This window comes from Drosophila gunungcola, unplaced genomic scaffold (assembly GCF_025200985.1).
Source record: "Drosophila gunungcola strain Sukarami unplaced genomic scaffold, Dgunungcola_SK_2 000001F, whole genome shotgun sequence".
Lineage (NCBI taxonomy): Eukaryota > Metazoa > Arthropoda > Insecta > Diptera > Drosophilidae > Drosophila > Drosophila gunungcola.
Genome location: NW_026453197.1, coordinates 17206307 through 17229518, shown reverse-complemented (window position 1 = coordinate 17229518; position 23212 = coordinate 17206307). Strand labels below are relative to the sequence as shown.

General features: G+C 39.9%; 7 protein-coding genes and 1 long non-coding RNA gene across 15 annotated transcripts; 4 read left to right on the top strand and 4 right to left on the bottom strand.

Annotated features, from left to right (window-relative positions):
* The first annotated feature begins 3 nt into the window (after window positions 1-3).
* Window positions 4-1771, top strand: LOC128262758 (UDP-galactose transporter senju). Its single transcript, XM_052997263.1, has 3 exons — window positions 4-341; window positions 408-525; window positions 589-1771. The coding sequence occupies exons 1-3, from the start codon at window positions 257-259 to the stop codon at window positions 1544-1546; spliced, it is 1161 nt and encodes a 386-aa protein (XP_052853223.1). The 5' UTR covers window positions 4-256; the 3' UTR covers window positions 1547-1771.
* Window positions 1726-2243, bottom strand: LOC128262780 (protein D7). The gene has a single exon (XM_052997291.1). The coding sequence runs from the start codon at window positions 2154-2156 to the stop codon at window positions 1875-1877; it is 282 nt and encodes a 93-aa protein (XP_052853251.1). The 5' UTR covers window positions 2157-2243; the 3' UTR covers window positions 1726-1874.
* A 758-nt stretch (window positions 2244-3001) lies between these two features.
* Window positions 3002-3803, top strand: LOC128261685 (histone H3.3A). Its single transcript, XM_052995486.1, has 2 exons — window positions 3002-3388; window positions 3467-3803. The coding sequence occupies exons 1-2, from the start codon at window positions 3107-3109 to the stop codon at window positions 3593-3595; spliced, it is 411 nt and encodes a 136-aa protein (XP_052851446.1). The 5' UTR covers window positions 3002-3106; the 3' UTR covers window positions 3596-3803.
* Window positions 3804-4307: 504 nt separating this feature from the next.
* Window positions 4308-6500, bottom strand: LOC128261191 (uncharacterized). Its single transcript, XM_052994748.1, has one exon. The coding sequence runs from the start codon at window positions 6367-6369 to the stop codon at window positions 4480-4482; it is 1890 nt and encodes a 629-aa protein (XP_052850708.1). The 5' UTR covers window positions 6370-6500; the 3' UTR covers window positions 4308-4479.
* Window positions 6501-6785: 285 nt separating this feature from the next.
* LOC128261192 (26S proteasome non-ATPase regulatory subunit 14) lies at window positions 6786-8394 on the bottom strand. Its single transcript, XM_052994749.1, has 3 exons — window positions 8235-8394; window positions 7369-8142; window positions 6786-7058 (listed from the first exon to the last, which is right to left on the bottom strand). Exons 2-3 carry the CDS (start codon window positions 8131-8133, stop codon window positions 6897-6899), a joined length of 927 nt encoding a protein of 308 aa, XP_052850709.1. The 5' UTR covers window positions 8134-8142; window positions 8235-8394; the 3' UTR covers window positions 6786-6896.
* Window positions 8395-8883: 489 nt separating this feature from the next.
* On the top strand, window positions 8884-21232 carry LOC128261190 (protein quick-to-court). Of its 7 annotated transcripts, XM_052994742.1 has the most exons (9): window positions 8884-9216; window positions 9284-9394; window positions 12009-12499; window positions 16608-17014; window positions 17754-18681; window positions 18883-18981; window positions 19659-19751; window positions 20573-20775; window positions 20833-21232. In XM_052994742.1, exons 3-9 carry the CDS (start codon window positions 12011-12013, stop codon window positions 20909-20911), a joined length of 2298 nt encoding a protein of 765 aa, XP_052850702.1. In that variant the 5' UTR covers window positions 8884-9216; window positions 9284-9394; window positions 12009-12010; the 3' UTR covers window positions 20912-21232. The 7 variants fall into 7 exon arrangements, with proteins under 7 accessions (XP_052850702.1, XP_052850701.1, XP_052850700.1 ...); XM_052994741.1 differs by having other exon boundaries at window positions 8884-9483; XM_052994740.1 differs by lacking the exons at window positions 8884-9216; window positions 9284-9394 and adding an exon at window positions 9531-9730.
* Window positions 9743-13540, bottom strand: LOC128261193 (uncharacterized). 2 transcript variants are annotated; one of them, XR_008268237.1, is made up of 3 exons: window positions 13236-13540; window positions 12748-12765; window positions 9743-10460 (listed from the first exon to the last, which is right to left on the bottom strand). It is a non-coding gene; the product is annotated as an uncharacterized LOC128261193 (long non-coding RNA). The 2 variants fall into 2 exon arrangements; XR_008268236.1 differs by lacking the exon at window positions 9743-10460 and adding an exon at window positions 11052-11388.
* A 457-nt stretch (window positions 21233-21689) lies between the features above and the next one.
* Window positions 21690-22741, top strand: LOC128263566 (60S ribosomal protein L37a). Its single transcript, XM_052998697.1, has 3 exons — window positions 21690-21837; window positions 21908-22036; window positions 22447-22741. The coding sequence occupies exons 1-3, from the start codon at window positions 21835-21837 to the stop codon at window positions 22591-22593; spliced, it is 279 nt and encodes a 92-aa protein (XP_052854657.1). The 5' UTR covers window positions 21690-21834; the 3' UTR covers window positions 22594-22741.
* The last annotated feature ends 471 nt before the right edge of the window (window positions 22742-23212 follow it).

Sequence of the window (23212 nt, the reverse complement as noted above, 5' to 3'; positions counted from 1 at the left end):
CGCTTTGCAACAGTGCTGTGAAATCAGCTGTTGGCCAAGCGATAAAAAAAGGGCCCAAAATACAACTTTTGTTTATCAGACAAAAACCAAAACGACTGAAACATATTTCATTTCCTAGAACACCGAAAACTGGCGCGCTTGTCACGAACAAGCGGAACACTGATAACAGTTGCCAGTGGACTGGAGCCGCGATTAGAAGTGGGTGAAGTTAGTCTTGGTTTGCTATTAGCAACGCAACGCTGGCAAATTCGCAAAAATGTCAACTAATTGGCGAGAGTTGTTCCCCACCAAGCTCACATTTGTGATCTTCCTGCTGTACATGTCCCTATTTATAGGGCAGGGTATGTAATCCTCTCGGGGATCTATTATCTCGTTCGAAGCCCCACCCTAATTTTGATCTTTTGCAGGCATCTTTGTCACGGCTTCCCAGGAATCTAATAACTCATATGGTTACAATACCGTCACGGTTGTGCTGCTCACCGAGGTCTTTAAGTTGATTGTTTCCACGTGCCTGTACTGCCGAGAGTTAGTAGAAATATAGATACTTATTTCCCTCTTACTTGTTAACCTTGACCTTTTTCTACGCAGCCACAACCTACGCTCCCTAGTGCGAGATGTCCACAAGGACCGCAATGTCCTGGCTTTGTACATGGTGCCCGCCTTCCTGTACTGCCTGTACAACAATTTGGCATTCGTCAACTTGGCCACTTTCGATCCGACAACCTACTATCTGCTGCTGCAGCTACGTGTCGTTGTCACGGGCATTTTGTTCCAAATTATCTTTAAAAAGTACCTTTCGCAAAGGCAGTGGATCTCTTTGATAATGCTGACACTGGGCTGTATGATGAAACAGATCGATTTTGGCAGTTTCTACAGCGATACCAATGATGACAGCGAGTTGGCTGCCATCCAACAAAACTCAATTAATCGAACAGCGATTGATGCGCCACAGGTGCACGGCAAGAACATGTCCGGATTTGACTTCAGCCTGAGTGCCGTTTTCATTCTGGCCCAGACCATTTGCTCTTGTCTGGCTGGCGTCTACAACGAGTATCTGCTAAAAGACAAGGGCGCCGATGTGAATATCTTTGTTCAGAATGTCTTTATGTACCTGGACTCGATTGTCTGCAATGCTGTCATCCTGCTGCTGCGCGGCGAACTTCTGGATGCCTTCAGTCCTCACAATTTGAGCAGTATTATGCGTTTCAGTGTCCTGATTATCATTGTAAATAATGCGGCTATTGGCATTGTCACAAGTTTCTTTCTCAAGTACATGAACTCCATATTGAAGACCTTCGCTAGCGCTTTGGAGCTGCTCTTCACGGCGGTGCTGTGCTATTTCCTATTCTCCATACCCATCTACATGAACACCGCCCTGGCCATCGCGGTGGTCTCCTACGCCATATATCTCTACACCCAGAGTCCGGTCGTTAATCTCGGCAAGGTGCGTCCTCTCGCGAACTTAAGCGATGCCACCGCCAAATCGACGGACAAACGAAAACTGCTTGACGAGGAGGCGGCAGAGTCGGACCTAGACATGGTGTAATTGTAATGCTGTCCTAGTCTTAGACTTAATCTTAGACTGTAAATAGTTGTGGAAAAGTGCCTGCAAATGTTTTGAACGCCAGACGACGAATGTATTTGACACCATGCTTTGTGCAATGCAACAAAGAGCAACAGGCTTGTAAATACCAAAACTTTTGCTTTTCTAGTTTAAGATTCTCAGCGTAAATGTGTTTTAATCATAACATGATTGCTATCAAACTAAAAATGATTTTACATATGTATGCGCTTCTTCAAGGAGCTTTTTTTGGGTCATATACATTATATATGGTATAAAGATATATAATTTGGGTTATCTGGAGTATCTCAGTTTAGAGTGGTGTGTTGACATCGTGTCCATCTTCCTGGATGGGTGCAATGCGAGTGGTGAGTGCTATCTGGACAGACTGGTAGCCGATGGCGCGGAGATAGTATGGGCACTCTTTCAGGTGCTCCTCCATGTCCAAAACGCGGTGCGTGGCGTTGTATTTGCAGATCTTCAGAGGAGGTCCGCGGTAGTTCTTCTGGCACTTGACGATGTGCTTGGGCATCCGGAACAGCATGATGCGGTGGGTTTTGTCATACGGACAGATTCCAAATTCGTAGTCCGACATTTTGCAGTCAATTTTCACAAATATGTAGCTTTTATACGAGTTGTGTGCGTGACAGTCCCGCTATGTTTTAAACTTTCGCCTAGAGATGAGCAAGCCTTCAATTATCGATTGTATTATCAGTAAAAGTGATACCTGAAATTAAATTTAATATTTAAATTAATGAGTTTTATTGAAAAATCTACTATAATTTTGAAATTCTTTTTTCCAAATTATTAAAAATTAATTAAATAAAAAATTATTATTTTCCCGGCAAAGAAATTTAAAAAAATTATTTCCATGTTTCGATTTTGTAGTTCCACTTTTGTATGGCTTATTTATTTGACTTGGCTTCTTTGAAGTTGTATAAAAATGAATCATGATCAATTCTTCAAAAAATTAATCTATAAAAACAGTCTTTCATCGTTGTTTTTCCCTAACATTTTAATATGTAACTATTTGTTGTTTGGCAAGTTTCGACTCAAATAGTCAAGAACAATTTTCCAAAATAATTAACTATATTCTTAAGAAAAAGATTTCAAAAATCAAAAAAATCCTCCAATATGTTTCTTTTACCGTGCCACTCCAATATATTTTCTTTTAACTTATATAAAATTAGCTTATGATTGACTTTTAAAGTCTGCGAAACATGGAAATTTATCTTCATTATATTTCTTACAACAAGTTTAATCAATTTCTTTTGAGTTCGATAACATTAAATTAGTTTGGAACATCTGGAAACAGTTACTATAACATTAATTTTGTTTGGAACATCTGGAAACTGTTTCCAAATACGGAATACCCTGTATGCGTTTACAGGAAATACGGTCACACTCCGACCACCGCGCGTAAACCCTCCCCTCCCGTCATTCCCTTTTTCCATTCATTCGACGTGAAAATTTCGTACAGTTCGGTCAATTGTCAACTCTATTGCAAGCCCCAAATAATTTGTTAGAACGTTAACCAAGTGAAATATGGCTCGTACCAAGCAAACTGCTCGTAAATCGACCGGAGGCAAGGCGCCCCGCAAGCAATTGGCAACCAAAGCTGCACGTAAATCGGCTCCATCAACTGGAGGCGTTAAGAAGCCCCATCGTTATCGTCCCGGAACAGTGGCTCTTCGTGAGATTCGTCGCTACCAGAAGTCGACGGAGCTCCTCATCCGCAAGCTGCCCTTCCAGCGTTTAGTGCGTGAGATCGCCCAAGATTTCAAGACCGATCTGCGTTTCCAGTCGGCTGCCATTGGAGCCCTACAGGTAGAGTAATCTTAACCCCCGACTATTTCACCCGGCCATGTAATAACGTGGAACACTCTATTCATACGCAATTTGCAGGAGGCCAGCGAGGCGTATCTGGTAGGTCTCTTCGAGGACACCAATCTGTGCGCCATCCATGCCAAGCGCGTCACCATTATGCCCAAGGACATACAGCTGGCCAGGCGCATCCGAGGCGAGCGGGCCTAAATATGCATCATTTGTTCCATATCCGCCATCTTGGATTGGAAAACACAGTGGCGGCAAAAACATCAACCCACAGCTGTCTTTTTTTTTTTTGGAAAGATTGAAATGGAGGTGGGGATACTTTTGACATCAGTGGCCGCCGCTTAGTTTTTAGGTCTATCCGTACTTATATATAAGCAATAAATTAACAACAACGTATGTTCAAATAAAATATATTATTCTTTTTTAAAATTCTAACAAAAGTGATTTATTTTCGTGCTAGCAAAGAAAATATCTTAGATTGACTTGTAGAATTTCGACAGTATATGCTAGCAAAGAAAAAATCTAAGAGCGACTTATAGAATTTCGATAGCTGAAATCTGAACATAGAACTAACCCTTAAATCCTTAGGAGATATCCTTACATTTTGACTTATTAGTCCCCTCTAAGAAAGCGATTCCTTTTAAAACCTGAAGATAGCTATAGATAAAGAAAACTTTCAGCTGTTTGTTTGGGAAAAAGTTATTATTAGGTCTCTATTTATACTTATTTGTTTCTTAAAAAAAAAAAAAAAATCCTGGAACTCTTAAATTACTAGAGGGACTTTTAGAATATCGACAGTATATAATTTTTAATAAATGCTGAATACTGAATATAGGACTAGGCAATTTTATATTAGAGTTCAGTCCCCTTAATAAAATACATTCGTTTTGAATTCCCAACTATAGATAACAAATTAAGTTTCTATAAATGCTCTATATTTATTTAACAGTTGCATAAAACTAAAATACAGTCGGTCAAAGATTTTTATTTTATTGATTGTATCAAATTTGTTATGTAATGTATTTAAACTACAATGAGGTAGACTTCGTTTTCTTAGATAGATAGTTTACTTATCAAAAAAATGACTAGAGCGTTTTTCCCTGTACTTGTCCAGGATCTGGGCAGTTAAAGGCGTGAACAAATGCGGGTAGCGTAACCATGGCATTAATGGGAGGACTTCCCATAACCAAATCGCTTTCCTTATACAAAGTGCTACCAAATGAGCTCTGGCCGAACCTGAAGAAAAACAACTCCTTCAGTGACATTGTGGTGAAATTGGGCTGCCTTTGGCTGAACTTTGAACCCTCTGCGAAGTAGGCTTCATGGGCTAAATTCAGGTTTAGGAGATACAACTCCCGCAAGTGCTGTAACCTTTTTGGATGCCCAATGTCTATGCAAATAGGGGCGACGGTATTAAGCTGGTTGTCATCGAACATATGGAGCAGATTCAGTTCGTTTCCCTTACAATTGCGTATACCAAAACTTCGCATAATTTGGACGCCAAAGCGGATGGCCAGCGGAATCATCTTAAATATGTCATGGCTGTCGGGGTCGAAAGAGGGATCCGCCAGTATGTCATAGGACAGATATATTGTGTTTCCATTCTCCTCGAATGCAGATTCGAAAAAATGATTTGAGATAGGATAGGTATGCAGGATGTACCGCCTGACTTTGGCCAATGGTTGGTCAAGTGCACTTAACTCGGCACGCGTGCGTAACTGCAATAGCTTCAGATGGGCACTGTCGAGTACCTCGTCGTCTTCGAACTCCAAATCCTTATAGAAGTCGGTTACGAAACGTCGATGGCCCGCTTTTCCTGGTAGGTTTCCAATGCTCAGGCTAAAGCTCTTCAGCCTTTTTTGCAGAGAAGTGATCTCTGGTGCCGTCAGGTTTAGGGAGTTTCTTTCGAGGCGGATGGCAAGCTGGTGGCGCATGGCTTCAAATACCTTTTCGGCTTGGTTCCGGTAGCTCCACAACTTTTTGCGACCCAGTATGCGTTCCTCATACAATAAGTTACTGGCGAATTCCATGCAAAAACGCACGGCATTCACACAGGAATTAGTGACATCATATTCTGACTTGCCCAGCGAGAACATTGTGAAGAAGTGAAAGCGTACAGCTAGATAGGTGGCTACCACTTGGCTATCAAAGGTCCTTAATACTTCCTGGAGCCTCATGATGTAGTACAGATCCTGCACTTGCACTTCGAAGTTGGGCGGAAAGCGTCGACCGAAGACGATCTCGAGGTACTTGCCCAGGGACACTCCATAATACATCTCCAAATCCTCTAGACTGATCCGTCGTTCTTGGGCATTGGCGGAATCCATTTCCCACTTTATATCCTTCTTGAATAGCGATTGAAGGGCAGAATCCAATGGCACTAACTCATTTACAAACTTACTGGTCAAGCCAAGACGGAGTATTGATTCGATGAACCGGAATTTAAAATCATACTTTTTTTCAATAACCACTATGGTGTTGGCACTATTGTCTTGATCTTCTCTTACGGTCATCCCAAACATGACGTCATTCAGGCCATAGCGACGAAGTCTGGCCAGTGTCTCCATCCATTGAAATTTCTCTTTGGGCCATTCGATACCTGGGGGTGTCTGATGGGGCCACTGAATGTCTTCACCCGGTGGTACCATGTCATAATACTTCAACGGTCTATGGAGCTTCGACGACGCCTCACAAATCTCGTAGAAGCGGCGCAATTTCTCCTCCAAGCTATGCTCCTCGAAGGTTTGGTCCTTAAGTCCATCGAATAGGATTTGAAACTGGGCATTTACCGTCGGTGACTCTGCCCATATGAGATTCTTTTGCGAAGAGTTGTAAAAGTTCTGGCAGGGCTTGCCTTTATGGTCCATGTGACTAAGCATACGGTTGAAAATTTCGACATTGGGATCTGTAGCTGCAATGCCTGATACTAGCATCCAGCTTATCCATATCCACAAAAATGATCTTGATCCAGCCATTTTAAGTTAGGAACTGAAAGGAATTAGAAATCTATCTTAATTTTTTTTTACCGAGAGTTTGCGAAACATTTGACGCAATTTTATGAAACTTGCTGTACGCTTAAACGTCATCCAATAGTTTGTTATTGAATTTCAGCAATTCGCAGTGTGACCGCGAAAATGTTTCGTTTTTATTTTAAAAAATACCATCAAGCTCCGTTAAAAATACCAATAAAATTTTTTTGTCGTGTCACGAGCGTTTTTTTTTTAATCGTATTTTCGTTTTTTACTAAACCATTTTTTAGTTTGTCTGACCGAAAATAATAATGATAAAACGATAACAATCACGATATTTGACACTTTTCATTGATCTCCCAATATTTGTCTTGGGGTGTTCCCAAATAATAATTCTTATACCATTACAAAACAAAATTCGCTTTGTGTAAAACTTTGCTCTAAACAAAAGCTGTTTTTATCTTTTAATACGATTAGCTTAGCGGTTTTTGTGGGATGAGGGTAAATTGTTTGAGGACAGCAAATGCAAAAATTTACTTAAAAACTATGGTGTCCAGCATAGCGCCCAGGCACTGGACTATGTTGTTCTGCATGACCTTGTCCACCTTCTCCTCCAAATGCCGCTTGGGATCCTGCTTGCCCACGTTCTTGATCGCCAGCTGTTCAGGCGTCATTTTCTCCTCGTCCTCCAGAGACTGAAAGAAAAGTTTAAAAATGCGTATTAAAAATAAAATTCATGTCTTAAGAAGCATAAAATTAATAAATGTACATAAGAAAAAGATCACAAAAAAAAAGTTTATACAAAACATGGATTCCGATGAGTTTTAAGGGAGTTTTGACTACATTTGAAAGCCGGCTAGTTCTTAAGGTTTTAGCCATTTTTGCTTGATATAAATACTCTAACTTATGGGCCTAAAATTAAAAAAACCCTTGAAGTAAACAAAGATCTGAAGACACTTAACATGCCAACAATGAATGAATCACCAGCCAGATGACATGACCCACCTTATTGTAGTTCTTAGCCAGATCGAGCATCTCGGCCACGGTGTCCTCGTTGATTGAACAATGCTCGTTGTAGTCGGACAACGTGAGGCCATCCTTCCACGACTTTTTGTGCAGATTGAGGAGCATTTTCTGCTCCAGCTCGTTCTTACGGTAGTTGATGCTTATCGAGTAGTAGTGGCGATTGAGTCCGTGGATCAGGGCCTGCACGGATGGCTTCTGCAGGTGACCCAAATTGGAGGTGGTCTGCCGCGGCTCCTGCCCCAGGACCAGCATATTGGGGTTGATCAGGCGGAAGGCATCGATCACCACCTTGCCCTTGACGGACTGAATGGGATCGACGACTACGGCAACGGCGCGTTCCGACAAAGCCTCGAAGGACTGCTGCGTGTTGATGTCGACGCCGGACAGCCAGCAGCCGAAACCAGGATGGGAGTGGTACCAGCCGACGACCATTTCGGGTCGACCCGTCTGCTTCAGCATGTCCAGCATCTTGGCCTGAAAGACGGGGTCCACGGCCTCCACGGAGACACCGGTGCCCGTTTGGGGCATGGCGAACACATCGATGACCTGCACCGTATAGTCGTCCACGAATTCGCCCAACATCAGACCCATCACCTCCATGGGCACGCCCGCGCGTCCGTGCTTGAGCATCTTGAGCAGGGCCAAGGACGAGATGTACACTTGTTCGGCAGTGTCCACAACGGGCGCATCTGTGGGCGGGGCGGCCTGTGGCATAGCGCCTCCAAGACGTAGCAGACGATCCATTTTATGCGACTTTCCGGATGGGATGAATGACGAGGATGGGGATGCAAATACCAACAGAAGTTAGAAACAATAGAAAAGAGCTGAAAGTTGACAGTACTCACCTTTGGGGTTTTAGACACTCTGTGATCGGGGACAAATATCACCTATTTCCTATAGTTTTACGTGTAATTTCCGTCCCTCGCCGAAAGCAGCAACAAAAAACACAAAGCCGACTCGTTTGATTTTGCAGAAGTGCAAGTAATACTCGCAACAGGGTTGCTTCGCAGGCGAATTATCGAAAAGCTATCGGAGGGAGAAGATGCCACTTTGGCTGGTTTCCCGCCAAACCTAACTGTTTTTAGAGATAAGCTACTTGAAAAATTATTTATTTAATTTGGAATGCCTTTAATTATTTGATCCGGATTCTAGTTTATATGTATATTTTTTTCATTATAAAATGAGGCTTGGAAGTCTTTTCATCAGTTGTATCAGTTTCTAGATAGTTATATATTCTTCAATTTCACCTATCCTTCTTATATTATTTGTAGATTTGGCTCTTCAAAATAGATTAAGGAATATATGCATATTAATATTTAGTTTTGATTTTTATGAATATTATTTAGATGATATAAAAATCTCTTCTATATAAACATTACCGTGCTTATATTCTTTCAATAAAATTAATATAAAGAATTCAAATTCATTTATTTTAATTCTTTTAATTGTTTAGGGTTAATTTAGCTGATTTTTTTAGTCAGCTAGTTGCCAACACTGGACATGTAGGATTCTTAATATCGATACGTAAAAATATCGATATAAAAAATGGCGGAAAATTTAAGGCTTTTCCAGCTAGTGAATTATTTTTCGCAAAACAAAATCAATTGCAGGACGCCAAAATTCTGACAAACGTGCATTCCACTGCTTTACTTGCAACAATTATAAATGTGGCCTGCGGTTACAAGTTGGCTGAGCCGCGGAAAACGAAGACTTTCCGCAAGACCGAACACCGCAAAATTTATAATGCATTTACAATCCATCCGCCCGTCAAATGCCATGGGAAATGAGGTCTTCTCTTCGCCGGCAAGACCGAAACAATTTGGGCAAGTACACAATGCAGAGCCGCCTTTTTTATTGTGCCAATTAATTGCACAAAAAACCTTTTGCCTTTTAGATGCGTCGTCTTTTTGTGCCTTTCACCTCGCTCTCGGGAGATGGAGATTCCGCCAAGATGCCGAGCTTCCCAGGGGTCCGAACCGAAAATTCGTTTAAAATGCCATCAAAGGTGGGACAAAACCGTCGGCTTTAGCTAAAATCCAAAACTCCAGCCGATTGCAACACAACTCGGACTACTCCATTTTCCGTCTCGCTTTGGTAATTGAACAATAGTTTTTCCATCTGCCAGCAGACTTTTCCATTCGCGCCGCTCGGCTTTTCAGCTTCAGTTGCATTTTGTCGCTCGCCTCCAGCACGCGCACCATAAAATAGTTGTTAAAGTTAAATATTTTTCGCTTGGTTAAACATTTTGCCGCTCTGTGTTCTGAAAGTTTTGTTTAAGATTTCTGCAATTATTTGCATACAAATTGCTTGTAAATTGTGCCGCAAGCGTAACTAACTTCAGGTATTTAAATGAATTGGTTAATACTTCTAGCTGAAAGGTGGCGAATTTCAGCTGAGGCAAACATATTCGTGTCGATTTGTTATTTTGTTATTGGCCTCTTATCACCAAGCGAAACACAGCCACAAAAATTGTTCTTGTTGATAAGCGTGAGAGGGGAATTAAGTGAGCTTTTTTACAAGGGGGGAGTATTTTATGGGTACACCAAAAAAAAAGTAAAACTTTACATTACAAAACGTTTTATTTAAAGTTAATCATTAAGAAACAACAACACTGGTATACCTTTTATATTGAGTTTATTGATTATACTTGCCCATATTTTCTTTTTCAATTTAATGCTATATATTTAAAAAACAAAAAATTTGCATATTTTCTTTCTCACTTTTAATACATAAATTTAGATAATAACAAGTTATTTGAACCTTAAAGTCCTTACAAGTATTAAGAAATTATCTTATGTCTTCCTTTTATGATTATTTGTTTATTTACATATTAATACATCAGGGCTAGTGAACTCTTTAAACATTTTGTACTGTGTACTAGTCTTAAACGTCACATTTAATTACTTAAACAGCTGCTTGGTATTTACTTAGGCCGAATACAAAAGAAACACGCTCCATTTCGCCATTTATTAAATATTTTCACATCTGACTCGAGTATCTTAAACGCTATCATTGACCTTGTCAACGCTTAAATCAATCCCGTTCGAAGAAATGCCGTGAATGCACTCAATCTGGTTACAAAAAAACAAAAAAAACGTGGCAAAAAATTTAAAGACAATATAAAAGTGGAATAAACTGGGAGGAAAACACGTTTGTTCAGCTGTGAAATTGACCTTTTATGGCCTAACTCAACCCAAAACCTCCAAAACTGAACATTTTGTTGGAGCTGTTTGAGTTTAAAAGAAATGAGCGGAAATACTTTACAATGATAGTGGCTCTAATTGCTACCAAAAGTGGCAGTGGAACCAGAGGCAGAAAAGTGAAGATAATAGGGGTCAGATGAGTAAAACAATTATTTTGGTTTGAGTCATTTGTTATTCTTCTATAGGGTAAATATTTCGGGGGGTCTTACCAAAATGCATGCAAGTTAAATGCGTGATATTGTATTTTAGCTTTCATAAAATAAAAATTAATTATGGCTTAAATAAAAATATATAATATTAACAATGATATCTACTAAAATTTAATTTCAATCAAGTTAATTTACTGTAAACACTAACAATATTTGTATCTTTAAACTATAAAATTTTTATAAAATACAATAAATTACAAAAATCGAGCTAAATATTGCCCAAAATCATTTAACTTTACAACAAAAAATATTGTTGTCTAAGTATTAATAATAATTTTTTAATGAAAGCAAATGCAATCAGGCTTTAATTTTAACAATTTAATTCCCATTGATGTGCCCAACCAAACCTTATCAAAGTTCATGCCGCTGATATCCCATTAAATTGCTGATACCAGTCGCAATTATTTCAACAGAATCGTTTTTTAGCCTTTCCAAAGTGTCATATACATGTGTGCAGGTGTATAAGCTCATCTAACCCGAAGACCTTTAAGCCCGGGTCGGTTTTTGTAACTAGAACAGTCAGATCCACCGACACCGCCGCAGCAACCGCAAACGAAAATGATCTCAAAAACAAATTTCGTAATTATCTGCAGGGAAAAAAAAAACAGAAAAAAAACTGAGAGTTGCATGTCTGGGAAACTGCTTTAATTTCACTTTTCATTTTGGATTTGCCCAGCAAATCAGTGCAATCACCATTGGCGAGCGGGAAGGAGTACAGTCATAATTATTAATTGCGGGCTGAAGAAAGTTTTAATTACCCCACGAGTGTTTAAGAAAATGAAGTCGTTTATCTGAGGCATTCAATTATTAAATTGCTCACATTTTGAAAGTGCAACCAATGATTAGAAATTGATTTTAGCTCAATTTGCATTCAGCTCATTTTATAAAACATATTTGTACATTTCACTTTCCGATTGGGCACACTTGAAAAATAAATAAAATTATTGCAATATCAGTTATTGTTATTTTGTCCCTGGTAAATAAAAATATTTTATGTTAAAAGCAATTCATCAAATCTAACTGTTAATAAAATATTCATTTAAAAATGTTTATAAATAAATATATGTTTAATTGGTTTATCTGTTTTATACGCTTTCACTTTTTAATAGAAAAAAAAAGACTTTGATAGTTTGATGGTGGGCTTGTAACTGAGTTCACTTTCCTATAAAATTAAATATAAAATTCGGCATAATTTTTCTCTGTGCAGAGATGATGACGTCGCTGCAGCTGGAGACGTCATTGCCGGCGGTGGAGGAGCAAAGGAAGCAGGAGCACAAGAAGGACAACGAGCCCGCGGAGGATACGCACACTGCATCCACAACGCCCACTCGCATTCCACATCCTGCCGTGGCCAACTTCCGACGTTCCGCCTCCCTGCGCCTGCGCGGGAACCCATCGGAGCTTGGTTTACGGGCTGATTACTGTCCAGCCGGCGGAGGCGGATTCAGTTCCCGCGCCAAGCTCACGGCGATCCCAGCCAGTCTCAAATCGCGCTCGCACCCGGTCCACTTGAGGCGTAATCGCAGCTGGAGCAATTTAGGCCACAAAACGGAGCAGGAACCGGACGTGGCAAGGGCTTCGACGGAGGCGGACTCGGGCCATACACTATGCACCGCCACCCAGTGTCTGTCCCTGGCTGAGGAGCTGAATGCTCCGCAAGTGCCCAACAATATGGCCAACGGCAAGCCGCGCAATCTGGTGAGTTGTGTGGTTGTATTTTGTATTTTGTACTGTATTGTATTGTATTGATTTTAAGTTGCCGCTGCTGACCTATGTAACTTGAGGGTGAACATTTGTGACGGGGGTGTCAAGCATTACACGCACACGTAGTTGAAAGTACTGAGCATATTACGACATAATCTGGGGAACGCTCTAGGCATTTTCTGGGAATTCAGGAGCGGTCATAACACACTCCCCCGTTAAGAAGTCTAAATATGTATGCTTACCTCATAGTTACAGTTTTCCTTATCGTTGAAAAGCCAGCAAAATAGGAGCGTTGAACAAATAAGTCATAAGTCAAAATTAGGTTAATTTATGTGATGTATCATATGCTAATCGAGTTTTGATCAAATAACAACTGCAATTTCGAATATCTAACATGAACTACATGGTTTCCAACTTATCAAGTCAATAAATTTTGAAACTGATTGGTTATTGGGTAACTTATTTGTTTGGAAACTATTAATGGGCAAGGGAGTTTTTTGAAATTCTAAGCTATACGTTGTATTAAATTGGCTTGGTACTACAAGTCCTTTTTTATCGCAATTGTTGTGGTACTCCAAATAAATTTGAAGTACATTTTAAATCTACATCATAATCTTACAAGTTGTAACAACAGTAGGTTTTATCATTTCCTTAAACCTTTTTAACTTTTAAAACAAAATATTCTTTCCATTTAAAAATGTATTGGTCTTGAACTATGAATTTGAGTTACCTTAAACGTTTTTAATGCCTTTTCATTGGCTCTTTGATTATGGATTTAAGCGTTCTGGAAAGTTATAATTGATTTAATTGGGTAATGTCACTTTGTCACTTGCACTTTTGCCACTGTCGTGATGACACGAAGCTTACAGTTTGTACTTTTCCCGCCGACAGCGATCATTAAACCAGATATAATATATTTGTACCGCACAAAGGGAACAACAAAAATATACCCAAAGCTGAGTTTGCATAATGCTTGGCCAGAAAGAAAGGGGAAATGCCAAGAAAGAAGAAAGGTGAACAGAAACACAGCTTACACACGCTTCACCTTCACAGCCCCCCTTTTCAGCTTTTTCTTTACCGTCCCCCTCCGTGTTTTCTTTAGCAGCTGTTTCGCTTCCACTTCCGCTTGTTCCGTTTGCCAAATTGTACCTAGGAAACAGCTGATTTTCGGTTTGTTTGTGTTTTTCTTGTGATTCGCGGGGGTTGAGAGAACAGGAAATGCAAGTGCGCAGCTTTTTATTTGGCCTCCCCGCTTTGCTCTCTTCTCACTTCTGTTTTCACCACCACCTTTTTGGTATCTTCATCGTCTTTTTTTCACTCTCTTCCCTTCTTGGCCAAGTGATTTGCCTTTCAGTTGATTTTTTAAACTCACCGCGTGCACAAGATTCGCGGTTCGGCTCTCTGATATTGTTTAAAATTTAAACCTTCACAGGCTTAAACAATTGAAGCGTGCATTTTGCCTTTATAACTCGGTTTTTGTTCGCCTTTTTGCAAAGTACCCAGTACCTAGACTAAGTACAGTGCGAGCGCTATAAATTGAAGACAACAACTTGGGGCCATGGCTCATAAATGGTAATTACCCGCCTTGGACTCAACTATATATAGCTATATGTATTTACGGCCATCATTAAAAGTGGAAGTTCGTTGGCCCTTTTGCATTATTTATTCATAATTGCTATTGATTTTTAAACACTATGCGTTCTAGTTATGTGGGAAATGCTCAAGTGAAAATGTGTGGTTTTTGGGGTAGAAAAGAAGTGGCACGTGTGAATACATAATTATGTTCGTATAGGGAAAATGCATTCTTAAATCAGATTGAGTCGAACTTTTCAAATGTACATAAAGTATTGTTTAAATTTATCTTTAAGAAACACAAAGGAGCTTATACTTAAACGAGTTTTTGTAATCAAATTTGAGTTATTTTTTAAAACGTATTTGAGCTTTCGAAAAAGTTCTTCCCACGATTTCAGCAATTAGGGATGATTTATACAGTCTACAAAAATACAGTCAACTTGAACCACTGCCCGTCATAAAAAGTTGGCAGTTGGATACCTATAACAAAGTTTTATTAAACTACTGTTTAAAATAATATTGGTTAAAGATTATAAATACAAATTTAAAATCCATTACTATCCCATTTAATTTCGACCCTGAAAAGTATGCAAACGTTTTGATGTCCTTTTGTATTTTAGCCAAAAAACTTGGCCAAAACAAACATTCCCACAGCAGCGAAAAGTGATTGCCAACACGTGACCAAAACAGTGGGGCTTTGGCCAAGTGCCAAGTGGGCTGAATTGGCCATTACGTGAGTTTGGTCTGATGCTTTCACCTGCATTGTGTCTGCTCATTTCTCTGTTTGTTCTGTTTGAAATCAACGTCATTGATTTTTCTTAGTCAGCAACTTAATTGATGGCACCTGAGCGCCATATAAGCCAAGTAAGATGCTTAGAACGTGACTGTTTGATGGCTTTAAGTCGGCTCAAGTGCGTAATAAAACCGCTTCTGACTGGAGGTTAGTTATTACGTGGCAAAGTGTGTCGGACTCCTCCCCTATCTTTCCGTGTTTTCCCTTCCAAGTCAGGTTTTTAGCCATTGTTTAGCCGTGCGTAAACAGTTTCTTTTTGCCTGCCATTCCAGAAATGCCGTGAAATGTTCCCCAGAACTTGGGCAATTAAGTGGAGCAAGAAACTCATTACAGATTATGAAATACTCATGTATACGTACATAGGCCTGTAAAGAGTGGAAAGAATGCAAAGAGGCAGTTAAACAAATTTGTCCAGATACTATGGCCCATGCCCATGCCCATGCTGTCTTCCATTCAGTCAAATCCCGCTGACAACGGATCGTTGGCAGTCAACCAAATGATGAGTTGGTCAGCGTGGCAAACAAAAAAGGGGTAACAAGTGGGGCAGTGGTTCCTAAATCACTACACATCGGGGACAACAAAACAATCGATGCAGTGCCAGTCAATGAACCATTTGCTCTGCTAACATTTTCCTACAGAGTGGGTTAAGTAAACTATTTTAATAGTAAAGTGTAACTGGTAATTAAGAAACTGATTATATATTACTTAACGTAACTCAATATACACAAAAACAATAACAGACATATATTTTGTAAAAATTAAATGGTTTACTTCAGATAAGACTTTAAAGAAAATCATTTAAACAACGCAACGATCGGGCATTATTTGTCTGCTCAATCAAATTTCTTTATTTTTGTTAGTCAAATTTTTATAGGCATACAAAAACATACTAGTGGCGCAATGGCAAGTAAATACTTAAGAATTTTCCGATTCCTTACCAAGTGTTGGAAATATAACTTTGATGATTTGTTAACAAAGGATGACTTGCCAACACTAACAGCTGAGTAAATTTTTACATATTCTTAAGGTCCAAAGAAATTCTGACAATCTTGTTTTAAAACAAAATTAACTATTAAAATTAACCCTAATACCTTTCGTAGAAAACATCTATAAATTATTTTGCTCTAGTTTCAAACTTCAGTGGTTATTTTGCGTCAAGTTAATCGGAGAAATTTGTGCATAATTTGCAGGGTTTAATGATTTAATCGACGCAGCCGCGATTTAAGTCAGTCGGTTAAGTCCGACTTGGGCCCAGCGGCTAACTGGCTAAATGCGAATTACTAAATGCTAAATGCCCGCATGGACCCAGACTAATGAGCAGCTAATTGACCACAAAAATGCTGCTGAATCGGAGGAGCCGAAAAAGGGAGGGGATTTTAGAGAGCACCGCAATGAAAGTAACCAAAGCGAATGCTGCGAATACAAACCACCGACAATGTTTTGTTAAATGTATGGCAACAAATTGCTTTTAGGGGCGTTGCAAATGCGAATTGGTTTACCCTGCATTTCACGCGGCTTTTTCTTGTTTTTTTTTTTTTTTTGCAAAATACTCAAAAAAAAAAAAAACAAATCTATGCACGACTAGGCAGCGACCACGCAACAAAATTAGAAAATAGCTAAAGAGTGAAACAATAGTGTAAAAATACAAAAAGCAAAGATTAAGCGATCGAGGGGCAGCCACCACAACGGCGAGAGATAGTTTGTTGCTAATTCCATCTTCCATCTCCAATCTTGCAGTCTCTCAAGTTGAACGGCGGCAGTGACATCAGCAGCAGTGCCACCTGCACGGCCACGGGCACAGGTAGCAGCATCAAGGAGTCGTCTCCCAGGACTTCTACTACTAACCCTAGCACGCCCCAGACGCCGGCCACAACCGGAGGAGGAGGAGGAGGAGGAGGAGCAGTAGCATCCGCATCGGCAGAGACGCCACACCAACAACACACCTGCATCCGCCAGGGAAATTGCGTCAAGGCCACGACGAAGCTATCCACTCTGCACGAATCCAAGGTTTCGCCCAGGACTCCGCCCGTCACACCCGATTCGCCCAGCACCTATCTGGACGATGATCTAGACTCGATGTACTCGTTCGCCACCACCACTTCGGGACGCTCCACGATGTCCTGCGAGCACCCCTATGTGGCCAGGTAGGGGGTAGCACCATTCCGTCAAATGACAAGCTAGGATTTTAATTAATCACTAAAGATATGCATGTCGGCAGTATGAGGTTATATCCTCAAAGGTTCTTAATTAGGAAATCCGTAGGGAATAGAAAACTAGTTATTTCTTTCAGTTCTTTATGGAGTCTACGGAAAATATTTCACGTTCTTTGAAGAATATTATTTATACAATTAAAAGAATATAACTTAAGTCGTAAACTATACAACAGGTTTTAAATTAATATTGATTTGTAATTTTTAAGTAAAATCAGTTTATTATTATTTTTATTTTGTTGTTTGCCTTTTTTAATTTTATTTTATTTATTCAAACCGTAAAAAAACTTTGCAATCCTTATTTTAGTAGGTAGTTAATGTGGTATGAGTCGACAAAATATGTTATTGTGTGTTTTTGATTTCGTTGATAAAAAATGATTTGGTAAATAAGACTCCTAAATTTTTTTTTTTTTATTAATATATATTTTTTATAAAGACTTTTAAATTTACTTTATCGATTTTATAATTTTATTTACTTATCTAAGAGAAGTTATTCGGTACAAAAACATTTGCATTTCCAAATATAGAAGGCAGCTTAATAATTATTTCAGGAAACATGTTCTGTTAATGTAGTTAATAGTGATTTTAGTTTCAAGACTATTAATATATTTATTGATATTAAATTTAAGTTTTTGAAGTTCTGCTTATTAAACGAATTGCTTTTCTCTTGCAGAAACGGCACCACATTCAGTGGTCGCAAGATGAAGTACGTGGTGCACTGCTCCAACTACGCGGGTCAGGTGGGCGCCGACTATCTCACGCCCACGCAGCGGGCACAGCGCCAGATTCGGCGCCTCAAGGAGCTGCTGTGCATTGCGCGGCAGGACCTCGAGCAGAAGGATACGGAATTACTGCGGCTGACCCGCGAGGTGGTGGAGTTGCGCCTGTTCAAGGCATCGCTGAGTTCGCCGGAGGAGCGATCCGCCTCATCCGATGCGGTCACCGTGCGCGAGGCGGAGCTGAAGACCTCGCAGGATGTGTCGCCCATCGTGGACATGGTGGACGAGGGCAATGCCAAGGGCAGTCCACGGCACCTCAGTCGCCAGCAGCAGACGATCAACTCGCTGCAACACCAGCAACTGCAGGCCATGCAGATGTCGGCGGAAATGCAGAGTTCCTACGCGGACTCCGGCCACTTCGAGGACCTGACCATGTCGTCGGTGCACTCGAAGGACTCGCAGACGCAGAGCGAGGCCTGTGGCACGGCCACGCCCGATGGCGAGGAACCGGACGTGGCCTGCGGAGGTGGCGATGCAGCCAGCCATCTGGAGAACTATGAGCTTCAGCGTCAGGAACTGATACGCATGTACGAACATCGAATCGAGGAGCTCATCCGGACGCAGGACAGCGCCACCAGCGATCTGAAGCGATCGCACAACGACAAGGTGGAGGCACTGCTCCAAAAGCTCGCCGAGTGCAACACCCGCTACTCGGACATGGTGCCCGACTACGAGCAGGCCAAGCAGCGCATCCGGGAGCTGGAGAAGCAGCTGGAGGACCTGCAGCGAAAGCTTGTCGAGCACGAGGAGAAGCAGAACAAGATGTACCTGCATATGTACCAGCAGGGACAGGAGGCGGAGCGCATTTCTAGAGCGGATCAGGTACGATTTTTTGCACGTTAAGAGTTCGTTAGTTTAATTGATTAGGCAACAATCAAAAAATATAAATATAAAAAAAGTAAATAAGTTAAATCAACTTAATTTAAATATAGATTTAATTATAAGGTTTATAATTTGTAGAATTCGATTTCTTAAATATAATTTAGTTGTACTCAAGCCATGTTATTATTTTATACTTTTTAGGCCCTAGACTTGGCTCAGCGTCAGCCGGAGAGCAAGGTGTCGATCAACGAGCTGCTGCACCAGCTGCAGAGCACCCAGGACGAGTTGGAGAACATACGCGTAAGATTCTTCAATATATTCCTCATCCTATTTTCGGTTTTGTTTTGTGTGTTGCATTTTGTTGCATCGTGAGACATCTTAGCATCTCTCGACACCGTCACGAGAACAACAAGAACACAACTCGACAAGAACAAGAACAAGAACAACACGCATTCGCTTCAACCTATAATCTCCATTTGCTTGTGGGCGTGGCACTTCAATTGGGCTGACTTTGCCTGGCTGGAAAAGCGGCACTTAATTGAAATGCCCCCGCCAATAATCAGTTATTGACAATGATCGACACAAGCGACATTTTCGTTTTATTTCGTTTCTAGCTGTTAAGATCATTTGCATAATTATTTTCTAGCAAGATTACAACAACACATTCAAAACTTACATTAAATGCAACAACGTTTACTTTCAATTCATTTGATTTGTTTCATTTCCATTCCGTTGCGAGTTCGAGTAGCCTAAGTACAGTCACGTAGTGCAGAATGTGACGAGCGCAAGCAAGTGCATGTTCATATTTCAATTCCGAAATGTTCCAATCGCATGCTGGATATTTAGAACTCTTTTTCTATAATTCTTTTTTGGTTTAATTGTACATTTTAATTTAATTTAGCGATTAAAGCAACAACTCTTTCTAAATTTCAAATATTTCTGTCGTAAAACAACCAAAAACCAAACTATTTTTGTAGGCATCAGAGTGCAGAATGAGAGAGTGCGGAAGTAATAATGCTCTCCTTACTGCAAAAGAGGCGATTTCTTTGTGGGTACTTGGCGCGCGTAAGGTTTGTAATATCCCTAACAAAAAATTCCCCCCAAAATAACTGAACCCAACTAACTCTTGATTTATTATGCCAAAACAAAAAAAAAACTGAAAAGAAGATAAAAAAAACGTAATTTTTAGTTGAATTTTATGATTTGATCACGCACATTGGCTATATCGAACATTGGGTCTTACCATCCAGAAATCCCACACCTCACCACACCCCTCGAGACTAACCAAACCTGCATTTTCATCCTCCGCATTCGCGCTCATGGGCAAGGGTAAGGTTATTGGGTTCCAATCGAAACTATAACTTCAAGATTTTATAAACATTTTGATAAAAGTATGTTTTGTTTTGTAAGTACTTGTTATTTCCAAACAAAACTGTTTTGTAGAGGTAACAACTAGAGGTATGTTCAACATCATTTCACACATGACACACAACCGGCTAGATGAGCCCTCGATTCGAGAGTACCAGTACCAGACACACAAAAAGCTAATCTCTTATCTAAGATCCATTTAGCATGTGGTTCATCTCAAGTTAACTTTCAATTAAAGCCCAACCCGATTAAAAACCATAACCGTTCCCAGAAAATTATTCAGTGTTACATACATAACATTATAACCTAAATGTTCATATGGCATAGCACTACCAAGATTAAAGCGAACCTTTTGTAAATACATTTGATTTCGACGACTAACCACACTTTCTTCGATTATCAGTTTGAATTTAATATTCTGACTAATCTTCTCTATATTCTTCTTGCACTTTCTCTCTCTTTTCACCAAAACCAACTAACCTGTTTAATGTAAAAATGTATAAAATAACAAAAAACAATTTAGACAATTTATCGGCGCTTGCTGGAGGCCCAGAAGAATCGCACCCATGTGGATCCGGAGGTGACGCTGCAATTCCTGAAGAGCGCTATCTTCTACTTCCTGACGGACAAGGAGAATTCCCAGGGCCATCTGCAGGCCATCGAGAGTATCCTGGAGTTCACCGACGCCGAGAAGCAGAAGATCAGCGCCGCCACCCGAACGCCAAAGTGAGGTCCCCGATCGATCATCGTTAACCATTGCGTATACTTATTATTAACACTTAGATTGCACGCAGAAGTCAGCAAAACGATGTCCAAGATTTTGGTTCTCGCTAAATTTCATTGTTTTCACTATTGGTTTTAGGGCGTTAGCTGGCGAATATTATTTGCAATATTATTTTGTTCCTGGAATAGTTTTGTTAAATTATGGAGGCGCCTATTTATTTCTTCTTTGTCAACGATATGTATAAATTTTCCGATAAGTAACGTATACGTATTTTTTCGTTTTAAGGCTTAAGGCATACTAGTACGTCCGTTCTAAGAATACGAAAATCTTAAGAGAAATACAATTTTACAAAGTCTACGTAGTTTTTGTAGATCTAGCTAACCAAAAGAGAATAACACCATAACGTTTTGGTCGTTTCAGCGGAGTTTTAATGCAAATAAATGAAAAAGAAACCATAAATTGTGTATTTTTATCTTGAACTTTTTATGTTCATATATTTGGCACTTTTCTAGGAAAATTGAAGAAGAAATTCATAAGGGGTAACATTTTTAGAGTAAAAAATACTTGTTTTGACATATATTAAGACATACGAATGTTTGTATGATCATTATTAAAAGCATTATTATTCAGAATTTATTTAAAATTTTAGTAAAGCATACTGTTTGCCAATATTTAAGTTTTTAATAAAACATTTATTTCAAATATATATTTAATTACAATAAAAAAGAAATTAAACAGTTTAAGGAAAAAAATTATTTTTAAAAAAGCTAGAAGTTTGCAAAATTAAAAAACAAACTGCCTTGGCATCACTGGTTCTAGTACCAGCTTATTGTATATCCAAGTTTTCCACCTTGTTGCGGTTGAAATTTGTGGTATTATTGCAGCGACGAGCGGCGGTCACACTTTTCCTTCTTTTCGATTTTTCGTTTCCGGCGAGTAAGTGTACAAAATATTTGCTCCACGTTTTTTTTTCTATTAATTTATCTTTAATTCTCTTTCACGTGCACAGAATACTGCTGGCGAATCTTTCCTGTGTTTAACACATCGACAACAACAGCAAAATGGTATGGAGAACTGGCATTCCATTGCACAAATTGGAACTAACCACATTCTTAACCCTCTATTTGTTGACAGGCCAAGCGCACCAAGAAGGTTGGAATCGTTGGTAAATATGGTACCCGTTATGGTGCCTCCCTGCGTAAGATGGTCAAGAAGATGGAAATCACGCAGCACAGCAAGTACACTTGCTCCTTCTGCGGAAAGGTGAGATGTGGCCAGTAATCTGCATCAGGGTGGCTCACTTTGAGGGGCCACCAAAACTGTTGGGCCCCCAATTCGCTTCACCTTAATACTTAACATGAGGGTGGCTCGGTTTGTGGGACACCAAAAAAGTGAATAATCGTTTCGCAGCACAAAAATCGGTCCACCTTAATATACCTTCAAAAAGGCGGGTCGATTTGTGGAGTCACAAAAAAATTGAGAATAATTTTTGGTTACTAAAATCCACCTATCTTTATCTACCTAGATTAGAGATACTCGATTTGTGGGGCCACAAAAAATATGTAAATCGTAGATTAGTACCCAAATAGACCGACTTTAATGTACCTACATTACCCCTTTTGGGGAGACCTCCTACTTAATGGCCTTACTAAGCGACTTTACTCTATTTACAGGACTCGATGAAGCGCGCCGTCGTGGGTATCTGGTCCTGCAAACGATGCAAGCGCACCGTCGCCGGTGGCGCCTGGGTGTACTCCACCACCGCCGCCGCATCCGTGCGATCCGCCGTCCGTCGTCTGCGCGAAACCAAGGAACAGTAAACATTAACGAGTACACCAATGGAACCATCTAATCCAATGCTCCGCTAATGCTAGTTTCCGTAGTTTTAATCTGACAACGCGATTTTCCTGTGGTTTGCGCCGTGCCGGTCATGTGAAAATAAAAAATCCTTTTTACTTTTATCAGTAAGCCAAAGTGATGTTTATTTACTAATGGAAATGGCGAGCAGTGTAATGACTCCGCTAAAGAAGGAAACTGTCAACTAGATGTGCCAAGCGGTTTAATTAGAATTTCCCTTATTTAAAGTGATTGATCGCTCGTATGTAAATCAAACCAACAAGCAACTATTAGCTTGACACAAAAACAGGAATCTTGGACAATGCTAATGCTAGTTTTCGACCGGATGCTCGTTTTAAAGGATGCAGTAGCGTTGAATTTATGCCCTCCCTCAATAACTGCTAGATATAAACAGTTTAATGTTTGGAATACTATCTCCGGATAACTACCTGTTATTGTACAAATTCTAATTGCATTTGGTTATTAGCTTTAATCTTTTTAATCCGTAGTTACTCTTAATTAGGAGAGTCATTATCCATTTCACTCTGAGAAATATGTAACTTACAGTTCAAGAATTAAGATCAAACCGTCTCGACCACCACC

Excerpts from the sequence above, each read along its gene's own strand:
- LOC128262758 (XM_052997263.1), top strand. The coding sequence starts at position 257 with ATGTCAACTAATTGGCGAGAGTTGTTCCCCACCAAGCTCACATTTGTG. Across the intron at positions 342-407 it reads GTCCCTATTTATAGGGCAGG|GCATCTTTGTCACGGCTTCC; the intron begins GTATGTAATCCT and ends GATCTTTTGCAG. Across the intron at positions 526-588 it reads ACGTGCCTGTACTGCCGAGA|CCACAACCTACGCTCCCTAG; the intron begins GTTAGTAGAAAT and ends TTTTCTACGCAG.
- LOC128262780 (XM_052997291.1), bottom strand. The coding sequence starts at position 2,156 with ATGTCGGACTACGAATTTGGAATCTGTCCGTATGACAAAACCCACCGC.
- LOC128261685 (XM_052995486.1), top strand. The coding sequence starts at position 3,107 with ATGGCTCGTACCAAGCAAACTGCTCGTAAATCGACCGGAGGCAAGGCG. Across the intron at positions 3,389-3,466 it reads CTGCCATTGGAGCCCTACAG|GAGGCCAGCGAGGCGTATCT; the intron begins GTAGAGTAATCT and ends CGCAATTTGCAG.
- LOC128261191 (XM_052994748.1), bottom strand. The coding sequence starts at position 6,369 with ATGGCTGGATCAAGATCATTTTTGTGGATATGGATAAGCTGGATGCTA.
- LOC128261192 (XM_052994749.1), bottom strand. The coding sequence starts at position 8,133 with ATGGATCGTCTGCTACGTCTTGGAGGCGCTATGCCACAGGCCGCCCCG. Across the intron at positions 7,059-7,368 it reads TGGCTAAGAACTACAATAAG|TCTCTGGAGGACGAGGAGAA; the intron begins GTGGGTCATGTC and ends CTTTTCTTTCAG.
- LOC128261190 (XM_052994742.1), top strand. The coding sequence starts at position 12,011 with ATGATGACGTCGCTGCAGCTGGAGACGTCATTGCCGGCGGTGGAGGAG. Across the intron at positions 18,982-19,658 it reads ACGAGTTGGAGAACATACGC|GCATCAGAGTGCAGAATGAG; the intron begins GTAAGATTCTTC and ends CTATTTTTGTAG. Across the intron at positions 19,752-20,572 it reads GGGTACTTGGCGCGCGTAAG|ACAATTTATCGGCGCTTGCT; the intron begins GTTTGTAATATC and ends AAAACAATTTAG.
- LOC128263566 (XM_052998697.1), top strand. Across the intron at positions 22,037-22,446 it reads CTTGCTCCTTCTGCGGAAAG|GACTCGATGAAGCGCGCCGT; the intron begins GTGAGATGTGGC and ends CTCTATTTACAG.